The 12,637-nt window shown below is 68.8% G+C and overlaps 1 protein-coding gene across 1 annotated transcript in view; it reads right to left on the bottom strand.

Annotated features, from left to right (window-relative positions):
* Positions 1–12,637, bottom strand: part of LOC311169003 (SCO-spondin-like) — a gene marked incomplete at both ends in the record, with an annotated part of 56,468 nt that extends 43,831 nt beyond the window's left edge. Inside the window, 15 exons of the mRNA XM_084230705.1 lie at positions 7–124; positions 1,089–1,233; positions 1,567–1,807; positions 1,971–2,142; positions 2,394–2,546; positions 2,971–3,050; positions 3,133–3,291; positions 3,793–3,892; positions 3,983–4,227; positions 4,493–4,672; positions 4,785–4,867; positions 5,220–5,375; positions 6,198–6,321; positions 11,736–11,877; positions 12,554–12,637. Of these exons, the coding sequence (XP_084086831.1) occupies positions 7–124; positions 1,089–1,233; positions 1,567–1,807; positions 1,971–2,142; positions 2,394–2,546; positions 2,971–3,050; positions 3,133–3,291; positions 3,793–3,892; positions 3,983–4,227; positions 4,493–4,672; positions 4,785–4,867; positions 5,220–5,375; positions 6,198–6,321; positions 11,736–11,877; positions 12,554–12,637 (2,182 nt within the window). The remainder of the gene's footprint in view (positions 1–6; positions 125–1,088; positions 1,234–1,566; positions 1,808–1,970; positions 2,143–2,393; positions 2,547–2,970; positions 3,051–3,132; positions 3,292–3,792; positions 3,893–3,982; positions 4,228–4,492; positions 4,673–4,784; positions 4,868–5,219; positions 5,376–6,197; positions 6,322–11,735; positions 11,878–12,553) is intronic.

Below are 12,637 nucleotides of genomic sequence, written 5' to 3'. Positions count from 1 at the left end.
AGGTACCTGAGTCCCTGAGTTGGATGTGGGTGTCCCCCAGGGAGACAGACATGGCACGGAGGCAGCTCCCAGAGTCGCAGGCCCCATGCTCCAGCACGATCAGCAGCTGCCCCTGAGAGAGGTCCTGGGGAGACAGAGGAGAGCAGGCCTCACAGCATCCGAGAGCAGACCTGCCCTGCTTTTGTCTTCTGCAGGACACCTGGGCTGCCCAGCAGAGGCAGCTCCCCTGGCCTGGCCTGCGGGCTGAGCACCTTCCAGCCAGCCTGAGTCTGTGCAGTAGGGGGCCAGGTCTTGCCAGGTGTTGCCATGTGTGATTGTGTGTGTCCAGATGCAGGTGTGCACACCTGTGCATGTGTGTGTGTCTGTGAGCTGAGACAAGCCCCTCTAATACGCTCATGCCTGTGTGTCTGTGATACGCACATGATAAATGCACACGTGCGTGCAGGTGTCACGGGCACACACGTTAAGTCCATGTGCTTGCGCATGCACAAGTCACAGGTACAAACATACCAAATCTGTGTGCACATGTTTGAACATGTCGCGTACACACACATGCTAAAACTGTGAGCATGCACAGGTGCCTGTGTGTGACCCACTAGTCTGTGCTGCGTGAACATACATCGTATGCGTGCAAGTACAAGGTCTATGTGCACTGTGCTCGCACACACGATATCTATGCGCTCCTACACGAATGCGTGTCGTGTGTGCATGGCTGTGCATGTCCACGTGTCGGAACTTGGCCTGGGCCTGACCTTGGGAAGTCCCCTAATTCCAGGGGCCCAGGACTGGGGACCAAGGGGGCCCATCTTCCCACTGCGGCTGTTTTGCACTGAGTAGGCGGGACAAGCCGGCATGTGACAAAGGACTGTGAGGCCGGGCCTCGTCGTGAGCCCCGGGGTGGGGGGACTGCAGAGGGGCTTCCACAGGAGCCTAAAGGGGGAACCCACGGGGGAGCTGGGGGGTGTCTGCGGCAGCTCCACAATCGGTTCTCTCCGCTCTTCCCGGGAACTCCTGCTCCCCTTCGAGGGTCCCGCTCTGGCAAGACCCCCCACGGCCCCCAATCCCGGCGTCCGTCCGGTCCTGCCCACCTGCACCAGGCGGTAGCTGCACCCTGCGCCGCCGCGGAAGGGGAAGCTCCGCCCATCGAAGGTGACGTAATGCCCGTCCCCGCCCACCGCGCACTCCGCGGGGCACGGCGCCTGCGCGCAGAGCCAGCGGCCCTCCCGGCACTCGCTGCGGGCACACGGGGCGGGGTGGGGGCGGGGTGGGGGCGCGGTGGGGGCGGGGTGGGGGCGGGGTGGGGGGGGCGGGGTGGGGGCGGGGTGGGGGGGGCGGCCCGGCCCCGGGGCCCCGACATCCCGGTCCTTCCCCCCTCCCCCCCCCCCCGCCCCGTTAGGGTTCGCCTCCGCCGGCCGCGCCTCTGCCTGGGGCGCTCAGCGGGGTCATCGACTGCGACCCCTCGAGGTCACAGGCCCTGGGAAGGAGGCCCCGAGGGGCGCGGGGGGGGGACCGGGGAGCCGCGGCCGCCGACCCCGCAGCAAGGGCGCGCGCGGCCCGCCGACCCACCACGGGTTGCACCGCTGGCGCACGGTGTCGCCGGGGCCGTGGCGCTGGCGGCGGCGGTAGCACGGGCAGCGCGCGGCGGGCACGCAGAGGGCGCCGTCCCAGAGCAGGCCGCGCGGGCACTCGCAGCCGCCCACGCACTGGGCCCCGCACGGCCCCGCCGCGCCCTCGCCCGCGGCCGCGCAGCTGGGCGGGCAGGCGGAGGCGCAGTCCGAGTACTGCTGGCCGCCCGGGCACGGGCGCTCTGCGGGCACAGGGCGGCCGTGAGACCCCAGCCCGCCTCCCGCCCACCCCACCCCACCGCGCGGGCCGCGCCCAGCTGGAGGCCCTCGGGCGGACACTGCCCCGCAGGGTGGGGAGGACCCGGGTGGGCGTGCTGCTGGGAGGGGCACGGGCGGGGGCCCTACCGCAGAAGCCGGGTCTCCTCCAGCGCACGGCGATGTGCTGCTGGGCACAGTCCCGCGCGTAATGCTCCAGGGTGGCGCACACGGCCTCCCGCCGACCCTCGGGCCCGCTGCCCGCGGAGACCCCAGCACAGTAGGCAAAGAGGCAGGCCTCGTGGTACTCAGCAGGGGGCACCTGCCAGAAAGGATGGGCCCTCAGCTTGCCAGCCTTCTCCCCCTACACTCATCAACACCCCCCATCCCACCCTGTTTATACAAGGACCCCCAGAGGGACCTCAGAAAGCACACAACAGCCGGCTCCTTTCCTGGAGGTAAAACCAAAACCCAGGGGTAGATTTCACCCATGGTGGGAAGCAATTTAGTAACAGGACCTGATTCCGGCCCCCAGTCCCTCCAGGGCACTAAGCAACCTCCACCCCACCCTACCTGGGCATGGCATTCCCTGAATGGACCATCCAGCAGCTGGTGGCACACATCCTGGGCTTCAGCCCGCAGCCGGCTGGCCTCCAGGCCCGCCTCTATGAGCCTCAGGGGGTCCTCACAGCCCTGGGCCACCTCCACTGCCTCCGGACAACCAGGCTGGGGACAGGCGGGGTCAGGGCAGGGGCAGGGATGAGGTACATTGACCAGGACACCAGGGAAATGGTCACTGCCATGAGCCGCTAGCCAGTCATCCTAAGGTTGCGGGGTCAGCAAAGGGCTAGGCCAGGCTGGGTCAGGGGAGCCCAAGGGCAGGAGAGTCGGTAACTGGCTAGTTGAGCCGTGCTGCACGGTGCCCAGGTCAGAGTCCTGGGTGGTCAGTGCGCGCGGGCAGCAGGTGTGTGTATGTGCGTGTGTGGCAGCACCTCCCGCGCAGCTGCCATGGGGCTCTGAGCCTGCCATGGACCCCCTGAAGACCGGGGAGAGAGCCAGCCCTGTTCCTGAGGACAGGCTGGCGGCGGAGGCAGAAGGGAAGCTTCAGGGGTATCCGGAAGCCAGGAGTGGGGGAGTGAAGGGCTCTCACCTCAGAGTCAGGGAGCTTCCAGGAATTCCCAAAGGTGGCAGGCAAGGCCGCCAGCCCCCCGCCCGGCTCCAAGAAGTCATCTGGGGAAGGGGAAGAGGTGCTGTGTCCTGGTCCATCTCTCTCCCCATCCCTCTGGCCGGCAGCCAAGTCACCCCCACTCACCCTCAGGTCGGCCGTTGTAAAGTCCACAGAGGCCCTCGGTCTGTCCCTGGAGCTCGCGGTCCACAGACACGGAGACCGAAGTGGACCTGTCCAGCCGCACCACGACCCCCAGGCCCCCGGACAGCACCAGCCAGTCCCCTTGCCACTGCAGGCTCAGCCCTGGGCAGGGGGACGGGTCAGGCTGCCACCCCTCCCAGCATCACACAGGGTTCGGCGGTAGGGGTGGGGGGAAATCTAACGCTTGGAGAGAGCTCCCCACTTTATAGCCTTGAAGCTGTCACAGACCTCTGAGAAGTTCACGAATGCTACGGAAACTACAAGTGAACTGCGAAACTGTGAGGGAGTGTGCCTGTGCAGACATGTACACACGCATGTACACGTGTGTGCACATATGTACACGTAGCCCCACTTCACTCCAGGGACCTCAACCAGCACCAAAGTTCCGGTAGGAGAGCCCCGCATTAGTAGCACAAAAGCCCTTCCACGCGGCACTCGGTACACAGGCGGGGAAACTGAGGCACAGAGTGTTTAGGTAAGTAGAGGGCCTTGTTGAGGTCGCACCGCGATGAGGTCAGCAGGGATGAGCTTCAGGGGTGGGTGAGGGACTAAGTCCATGACCTCCTGGCCTCTCAGCCGCCACCCATTCCACAGCGCCCTTACCGTGGAGCAGCTGCGACTCCCCCTCAGGTACCAGCTGCCCGTTCACAGACACGGCCCCGTCCTGGACCAGCACCTCCTCCGGCCCCATCGCCACCCGGGCCTTGGGGGAGACGCCCATTGAAAGGGGCCTTCAGGGCTGTCCACCCCAGTGCAGGGCCCTCCCCGGGCCATCCCTGTCTCCCTCCCTCACCAGCTGGCAGTGCCCGGGCTGGGGGCAGTGCCCCCGAGGTGTGAGGTGGACGGCCCAGCTAGAGTCGGCAGCGCCCGCCAGCAGGTAGGAGCAGCGGCCCAGGAAGTGGAAGTGGCGCCCGTCAAAGGTGCGGTAGTGGAAGCCTGACCAGGTGGCACAGGTGGCTGCGGGACTCTGGTGCCGACTCCAGAGATGGTCCACTGCCCCTGCCAGGGGCTGCAGGGGGGCTGGGGAGGGGGTGTCACCTGGGGAGACAGACCAGCATGAGCCTCTGCGTGTGGGGCAGGCATGAGGGCGAGGGTGAGAACGCTGCACTGCTGGCAGACAGGGAGGTGGGTCAGCAGGGCCTGGCCATGTTCAGGCCAGTGGGCAGCGGATGGGGGCAACTTATCCGGGAGGACAGAGGCATGGGCATGGGCCCTGCGGGAGGCCCAGAGCTCAAGTGGAGGTGCCAGGCATGGAGCGAGGCGGCCGGACGTGCCTGGCACAGGCTGGGGCATGAGCACCAACCTGGGAGCTGCTGACTGGCGCAGCCAAGGCAGACCCGGGAGCGGCCGTCCTGCCAGCTGTGTGCCCAAGGCTGGGCACAGCACTCCTGCAGGCTCCCCGCAGAGGCATTAGTGGAGCCTGCCCTTGGCTGGCACTGCCATGTGGCGAAACAGTGGCCCTCAGGGCTGGTGTCTGCGAGGGCTGTGAGGAGAGAGGAGAGAGCAGGGCAACCTCCAAACTCAGCCGCTCCCCAGGCGGCCTGCAGCCTCCAGGGACCCACAGAACCAGAACCAGGCTGATCTGGAGCGCTTACCCACGGTGCAGCGGGCACCCCCCCAGCCTGGGCAGCAAGCCCGCACCGTCTGGTTCCGTGCAGCAGGCCGGGTTTCCGGGGGCCTGGGTCCCGCAATGGGGAGAAAGGAGAAGACGTTTGTGTTCAGCCCAGCCCAGCCCAGCCCAGCAGGTCCACTGCCATCTCTGTGGCTTTTCCCTATTGCGTCCTCGTCTCGGTCTGAGCTTCCCCACGTGCACAGCGAGCGTGTTCTTGGGGGGCCGATGGGGGTGCACCGCTTTGTCCACTGCCCATGGTGATGCCCACTCACCCACCCACCACCCTCCCACACTGCCCTTCTTGAGCCCACCAGACCTCCCCCCCATGTCTGCGTCTCCAAATGGCTGCCCAGACCACCCGGTCTTCGTGACGCTGACCCCACCCTCTGGGCAGCCGGTGAGCTCCAACCCCGCTCACTTGTAGACGGGACAGAGCCCCGCGCGCGCACTCCCGGGGCCCGGCCGCCAGCCCTGGCGCCTGTAGTGGTAGAGGCTGGTGCAGGGCACCACGTCTTCCTGGCGGGGTGTCACTTCCTCCTCCACCAGGACGGTCTCGGTCCGCTCACACCACCGCCTGCCCACAGACAGGCCACAGCTGCTGCCCGGGCCTCTGCCCCAAGGAGCCTGTGCCGTGCCGTGCCCCCAGCCCCGAGGAGCCCTCCCGGGGAGAGCCGGGAGCTGGGAGGTGAGGGGACCCCGCGGCAGGGACTCTGGCTGCCACAGGGTCCCGGTCACGGGGTAGGGGGCCCGAGGGGGTCGGCTTACCCGTGAGCCAGTGCCCAGGCCAACCCGAGGAGGGCAGGGAGCAGCATGGTGCCACCCCAGGCCACCCCCGGGCTGAGGCTCGGGCTTGGGGAGAGCAGCGCCGGGGCCAGTTACCGGAGGCCAGCCCGGGGCTCCCCCCACACTGCTGTCCGCGGCCGGAGTCTGTGTCTCAGAGCCGGCCCTCGGGCGGGAGGCCTTATCTCAGCCCCAGGCCCGGGCACCAGCTGCCAGGGACCGGATTGGACCTGCCCACACATCACACCATCCCCCTAGCCCGCTCCCCTGGACAGGCCCGCCCCCCCTCTGCTGTGTGTACAGCTGGGGTGCGTGTGTACCTGCGCGGGGTGTGTGTGTGTGGTGGAAGTGTGGACTAGTGTTGCGTGTGCATAGTAGAGGAGTGTGTCTGTGTAGTGTGTGGTGGGGGTGTGCGTGCACCTGTGTAGTGTGTAGAATGTGTGGCGTGTGTGTAGTGTGCAGTGGGGGTACAGTGTGTGTGGGGGGATATAGTATGTGTGTGGTGGGGGTGTAGTGTGTGTGTGCGCTCACAGTGCAGGGTGTGTACCTGGCCACTGTCAGCAGCTTTGAACCTCAGGTATTTCCACACTCACAAGCCCAGAGCAGCCAGCGTGACCCCCGGGCCCCAGTGTCCTCTCCAGCACCAAAGGCCGCCGGTGTGTGTGTGCGGCGGACTCGGAACGTAAACACGTCGAAGCAGCTGCAGCTTTCTGAGGACGCGTCCTCGGCTGCATCAGACCCTGCAGAGCGTGAGCGCAGGGCCTGCCGGGCAAGGGCCTCTGATCCTGAGGTCTGCCTGCACCCCTGGGCTCCCCTCCGCTGCCCTCTCAGCCAGGCCCCCTGGCAGAGGCTGCTGGGTGTGGGGGTCGGATGGGCCAGGGAGCTCTTTCCTCAGCGCAGGGCTGCAACGTGGCTGGAGGTCTGCCCTGGCCTGGGGTCTCCTGGGAATCCTGGGGCCTAGCACCTGGAACTCAGGGAAGTGAGGAGCTTCGGGGAGAAGGACCTGGGTGGGAAGTGGGGGGGGGTAGGAGACAGAGGGCCCTGGGGGCAAGGCAGCCGGATGGGATAATCCGATGGTCCGGTTGGGAGGGGGCAGCAGCCGCACCCCAGGGAAATCCTGCTCACATCCTGGTTACCGACTCAGGGCACCAGGGCTGGAATGCAGACCCAGGAGCTCTCCAGCCCCAACCCGCTGTCCCTACAGCACCCCACACTGTCAACCCCCCCACCACACACACCCACACCCACGGGCTCTGAGGCGCGACTCCAGAACCAGAGGCACGTGGGGCGTTTCTTCTGGACCCACCATTGGCCCTGGGCCAAAAGAGGGACGAGAGCCCCTGGAAAGGGCAGGGATGGGGTGGCCAACTTACAAGTGTCTCACCCATGCCTGACGCTCCCCACACCCCCACTGCAGACAGGCCCATAGACAGGCGCCCCCTCCAGGCCAGCCCTCAGGGACGCCAGGCCCACCCTAGAGACTGGCTGCTCCTGGCCCCTTGCCAATGGCATCCCCGCTGCCTTCCTGGGTACCCCATCCCGGTGAGGGGTCACCGCAGCCAGGAGAGCCTGCTCTGCACTCCTGGGGCCATTCACCCCACTCCTGGACTCACTGCGGCTCAGGATCTCAGCACTGGTGAGGGTGGGGGGAACACAAGTCACAACAGTGGGTTCCCTAAGGGGGCAGGAGGGAGAAAGCTGGAACCCAGGGGAGTTTGGAGAAAGACTGGGGAGCAGGGGCCAGAACAGCAGACCCCCATTTCAGCGGGTGGAGGACAGAATAAGGGGAGATTTCAGGAAGAGTCCGGGTGCCCAGGTGGTGAAGCCCAGAAGCAGCAGCAGGTGGGACAGAGCCTCCCCCAGAGCCCGGGTGTGAGGACAGAGAACAAGCCTGACCCACCCGAGGAGGGGCCGCCGCCCCCCACCCCGCCCAGGGAAGGCGCCCCACTCCGCAGCCCCCGCCTCGCCCCCAGCCCAGTCTCCTGCCGCGGGGCCCCCGGCCTCCTCCGCCCCCTCCCCACCACCCAGGGGACTCCTCCCGGCCCCACCTTCGCCCCAGACACCTGGCTCAGGGCGCCCACCCCAACTCTAAAGGGCCGCTTCCTGGGGGGCGAGGGGCCCAGCCGGGTCTCCTTCGGCCGATCCTCAAGGCCCCCAGGGACGCGGCTGGGGCCGCGGGTCTCAGACTCGGGGGCTCCGGGGGAGAGGGCGCGGGTCTGCGTGGACCCAGAGGGGGGCGGGTGGGGGCGCCCCGCCCGACCCCGCGCCGGGCTGTCGGGGCCCGGACCCCGCCGCGGGCGCCCGCGACCAGACAGCGGCGCGGACTCGGCTGCCTCCCTCGAGCACGGCCCTCCGCGCCCCCCACCGCGCCCCCCACCGCGCCCCACCTTTCCCGGGCTCCTCCCTCGGCGCCCGCGACACCCCTCGCCGCCGAGCGCCCTCCCCCCGCCGCCCCTCCCCGCCCCCCGCCCACTTGCCGTCGCGGCCCCGCCGCCCCCCGACCGTCACCTGCGCGCCCCCGCCGCGCCCTCCCGGGACACCCGCCCCGCCCCGGGGTGCCCCGGCGCCCCGGCTCCCCGCCCTCCGGCCGCCGCGGCCCCCGCCCGCTCCCGCCGCGTCTCTCCCGCTCCCTCCCGCGAAGTTTGGGGCTGTCTGTCAGTCTGTCAGTCTCCGGGGCCGCCGGCACCGGGCGCTGGCAGCGGGCGCCATTGTGAGCGGCGCCGGCCGGGCGGGGGGCCCGGGCGCCTGGGTCCGCGGCGGCGGGGAGACCCCGGCCCCGCCGGGGACGGGCAGGGGCGGCGGCGGCGGGCGGCTCCCCTCACACCGACGCCCGGTCGCCGGCCGCCCCGCGCAGGTGACAGCCCGGGGGTGGGGGCGCCGGGAGCCGGGGGGGAAGAAAGGGCAGGGGAGGGGCGGAGGCTGAGGAGGGGGAGGGGTTGAGGAGGGGGAGGGGCGGGGCTGAGGGGGAGGGGTTGAGGAGGGGCGGGGTGAGGAGGGGCGGGGGCTGAGGAGGGGGCGGGGCGGGGGCTGAGGGGGAGGGGTTGAGGGGGCAGAGGAGGGGAGGGGCGGGGTGAGGAGGGGCGGGGGCTGAGGAGGGGAGGGGCTGAGGGGTGGAGGGGCTGAGGGGGGAGGGGCTGAGGGGGAGGGGCTGAGGGGAGGGCCCGAGGAGGGGGAGGGCCCGAGGGGGAGGGGTGTCGGGGTCGCCGCGGGGGAGCCTGCGGATCTGGAGGGATGGGCGGGGGCGGGGGCGGGGGCGGGGGGGGCTGGCGGGGCCGGGGCGGGAGGTCCCGGGGGAGGGCGCGGGGCGCCCGGGAGAGCGGGGGGCGCGTGAGCGGGCCGGGGGGAGCGCGCGGGGCGGGCGCGGGGCGCCGGCCGTCCGGGAGGGCGCAGACAGGTGAGCCCCGGCGCCGGGGAGGCTCGGGGCGCGGAGAGGGCGTGGGGGGGCCCGCGGGACCGCCGGTCCGGGGGTGCGGCCGGAGGGGTCGCGTCGGAAGGAAAACTTGTCGCGGCGAGAAGTCCGCGGGGCAGAGATGGGGAAGGGCGCGGCGGCGCGGAGGGGAGCCGAGGTGTGCGAGGGGGGGGGGGGAGGGGGCGGTTAGTGGGGGGCGGGAGTGGGGGGGCGGGGTCGGCGCGCGGGTGAGCCGCAGCCGCCGGGTTTGGGGGGCTTGGGGGTCCGGGGACGCGGGGAGCGGGCTGAGGGGGAGGCCAGCCCGGGGCCTGGGGGCGGCGGGGGGGGGAGCGGAGCCTGCAGGGGGGCGGGGACGGGCCCCGGAGTGCGGAGCCGCGGGGGGCTGGGGCGCGGGGGGAGGCGGGAGCTGGGGTGAAGGGAGGGAAGCGGGAGGAAGGGAAACCGGAGTGGGGGAGGGGGAGGGGAGGGGGAGGGGAGGGGAGGGGCGGGGAGGGAGGGCCGCGGGAAGGGGCGGGCGGGAGGAAGGAAAAGGGGCGGGGGAGGAAGGGGGAGGGCCCCGCGGGGGAGGGGATGGAGCCGGGCGCGGAGGGAAGGCGGCCCCCGCCGGGGGAGGGGCCCGGGGGCGCCCCTGCCGGACTGCGGGGAGCAGGGGCTGGGGGCGGGTTGGGGGGGGGCAGCGGCCGCGGGGGGCGGGCCGGGGGCGGGGCAGGGGCGGGGCTGAGGCCGCCGGGCTCGGCGGGCGGGCGGGGGTGGGCGGAAGGCAGAGGGGAGGCCGCCGGGGAGATTAGGGGGAGAGGAGTCCGCAGGGGGAGGGGCGGGGAGCCCGCGGAGGGGAGCAGGGATGGGGCAGAGGGCGGGGTGTCCCTGCCCGCGGACGCCCTGCAGGGGAGGGGCGGTGGCTTGGGGGTAGGTTTGGGGGAGAGGAAGCCAGAGCCACTTCCTGCCCTCAGCGAGGACCCTCTCCCGGGGCCGCCCCCGACACTGGCCTCTGCCCCCTCGAGCGCTGGCTCCCGCGTCACCCCCTCCCGCGGTGGCCGCTGAGGGCCCTGCCCGGCGCTGCCACCCTCCACCCTCTCCCCGGGGAATCAGTTGATTCTCGGCATCCCCAGAAAAGGCACTGGGGGCTGGAGCTGGCTCCGAGGCTGGCGGGTGAGGGGGTGCCCCAGATTTCCAGACCTTGCAGATGGCTTCAAGGCCTTCTCCACAGCCGCCTGCTGCCAGGCCCCCTCAGCCCCCCCTCTGTATCTAGAGACATCTCGGGGCTCCTGGGGCTTGCTGGTGGGGAGAGGCTGCGCAGTGCCTAGCACAGGAAGCTGTCCTGGGAAGACTCTGAACCCGGCTGCTCTCTCTCCTCAGGGTCTGTGCCCTGTCCCCGGAGGAGCCCCCGGGGTCACCATGAGAGAGACCTTCGAGGCCCTCAGCTCCCTGGGTGAGCAGAACTGAAGGAACTGGGGGGCAGGGAGCAGGAGTGGCAGCAATTGGAGACTAGTTCCACCCGCTGCTCCTACAGCTCAGAAAGTAGAGGTGTCCCCGGGAGGCTGCAGCCCGAGAGCCCTGGGAGCCGCGGGGACACACACCTTTTTCACCAGGTGTTCGAATGCCCGCCCGGCCCAGGCTGGGGGCTGTGCCAGACGGTGCCAGCACCTCCCCCAGGCCCTGACACTGGGATCTCTCTTGTCTTCTCCGTCTCTGGCCTTGACTCAGCACAAAAGGGCTGGGGTTGACCCCGCTGCTGGAGAACTTTCCTTCCTGAGCGAGTTGGGAAAGCCGCTGGCATGGGCTGGGAAGGGGAGGCCGCCCCTCTGCTCCCCGGTTCTGTACAGATCCTCTACTTGGTCCCTTCCTTCTGCCTGGAACAGGATTCTCCGTGGGACAGTCGGAGATGGCCCCCCAAAGCGAGCTTGGGGCAGGGTCCCGTAATGCACAGGCGCAGGTGTTTCCGCCCAGGGAAGAGAGAGCACCCGGCTTGTGCTCGGGTAAGTGAGTAGGGATCATGGGCAGTGGCTTGGGCTGCCATCTCCCCCCTTCATTCTTCGCTGAGCACCTGTCAGGCGCCATGTGGGTTCTGGATCGCTGGGCCTCGCTGATCAGGTGGACGAGCCTTCCACAGGCTCACCTGGGGCAGCGCCAGCCAAGCACCGTGTGAAAGGGCACATGCAGGCTGCGGTGGAGGAGGCTAGATGCCGGGCGGCAGGCAGGGAGGGCAGCGAGGGCTCTGCAGAGGGCAGGCTGGGCATGCTGTAGGAGTCAGCCCAGTGGAAGCAAGACCCCCTTGGTGGGAATAAGATCTGAGCGAGAGCTGAGAAGGTAGCTAAGCAGGTACCAGGCGCAGGTGCCTGAGGGGGCATGTGCCTGACTCTTGTCATCTCCATCTCCTCCAAGGAGATCCCCAACCCTCCTCGGGGCCTCACTAAGCCTGAGGGCCGGGACATTTCCTTGCTTCCAGAAACGCCTCACCCTTATGGCTTTTGCAGCCTGCAGGGCCCTAACTGCTCGAAGGAGCCTGGGGCAGCTGGGAATTCAGCCCCTGTAGGCGTGGGGTGGCCAGAATCCTGCAGTGGGCCCAGACCTGGGGTTTCAGACACCCTGGGTCCTAGCACGGGCCGGGATCTCTGTCCTTCTGTGACATCTCCTAGTCCTTGAGGTATCTTCTTCTCCACCCAGGGCACGAGTGCTCCCGGCCCGAGGAAGGCAGCCACGCGGAGCAAGCCGAGGCTCCTGGTGGAGGGGGCCTGGCGCACATACCGCGGAAGGCAGAGGCCACAGGCCCAGGCGCTTGCCCAGGTGAGTGCCCATCTCCCGCCCCCTTGGGGTAGGTGGAGGGACCATGGCCCCCAAGCTCCAGAGCTGCTGAGGAATCTGCACACAGGATGAGGCCCATCTGGACCTGTGGTGAGGTATATTTGCATATCAAATAAGGCACACTCACATATCTGATTAGGCAAAGCTGCCTGTCTAATGAGGCAATCTGCATATCTGATGGGGCACGTCTTCCCATGCAGTGAGGTGGCTACCAGGCTCTCTTAACCTGAGATGAACCAGGCCTGGCACCTTTCTGCTGGAGAGCCCCAGCACCCCACAGCAAGGGAAGCAGAGAGGCCGTGCACCTAGAAGAGCACCCTCACCTCAATAGCCACTAGAAGCCCCAAGTTTCCTACCATCAGCCTCAGTCCAGGCACTTACGCCATGGTGACTTGCGCCGTCGGTCTGGAGAGGACGTGTGGAGCTGACCCGCCTTGCGCTGACTCTGCCCAGCCACGCTGCTTCCCCTCACCACACCTCCACTGATCTCCATGGTACCCAAATGCTCCAGACCTGTCGCACTGGACTCACTCTCCCCCACACTGTCCGGGATGACCAGATGGTTGACTGTCTCCACAGCCCTCCCATTACTTCTTCCCAGGTCCATCAGCCTGTCACTCCCCCCGGAGTGACACCATGGACTCCACAAGGGCTCATTGAGTGCCTGCCGGGTCCAGGCTGCACTAGGTGAGCCGGGCAGAGACCTCAGTGCTTGATTTATGACATTTCAATAGTTTGAATCCGTGACTTATGACACGTACATCCTGAGCGATCTTGGATGGCTCCCTCGCTTCCAGGGGTCTCCATTTGTGCACCTGTACACAGGTGACCAAGTTCATGGTCAT

This window comes from Talpa europaea, assembly GCF_964194135.1.
Source record: "Talpa europaea genome assembly, chromosome: 3".
Lineage (NCBI taxonomy): Eukaryota > Metazoa > Chordata > Mammalia > Eulipotyphla > Talpidae > Talpa > Talpa europaea.
This window is presented reverse-complemented; position numbering and strand designations above follow the sequence as displayed.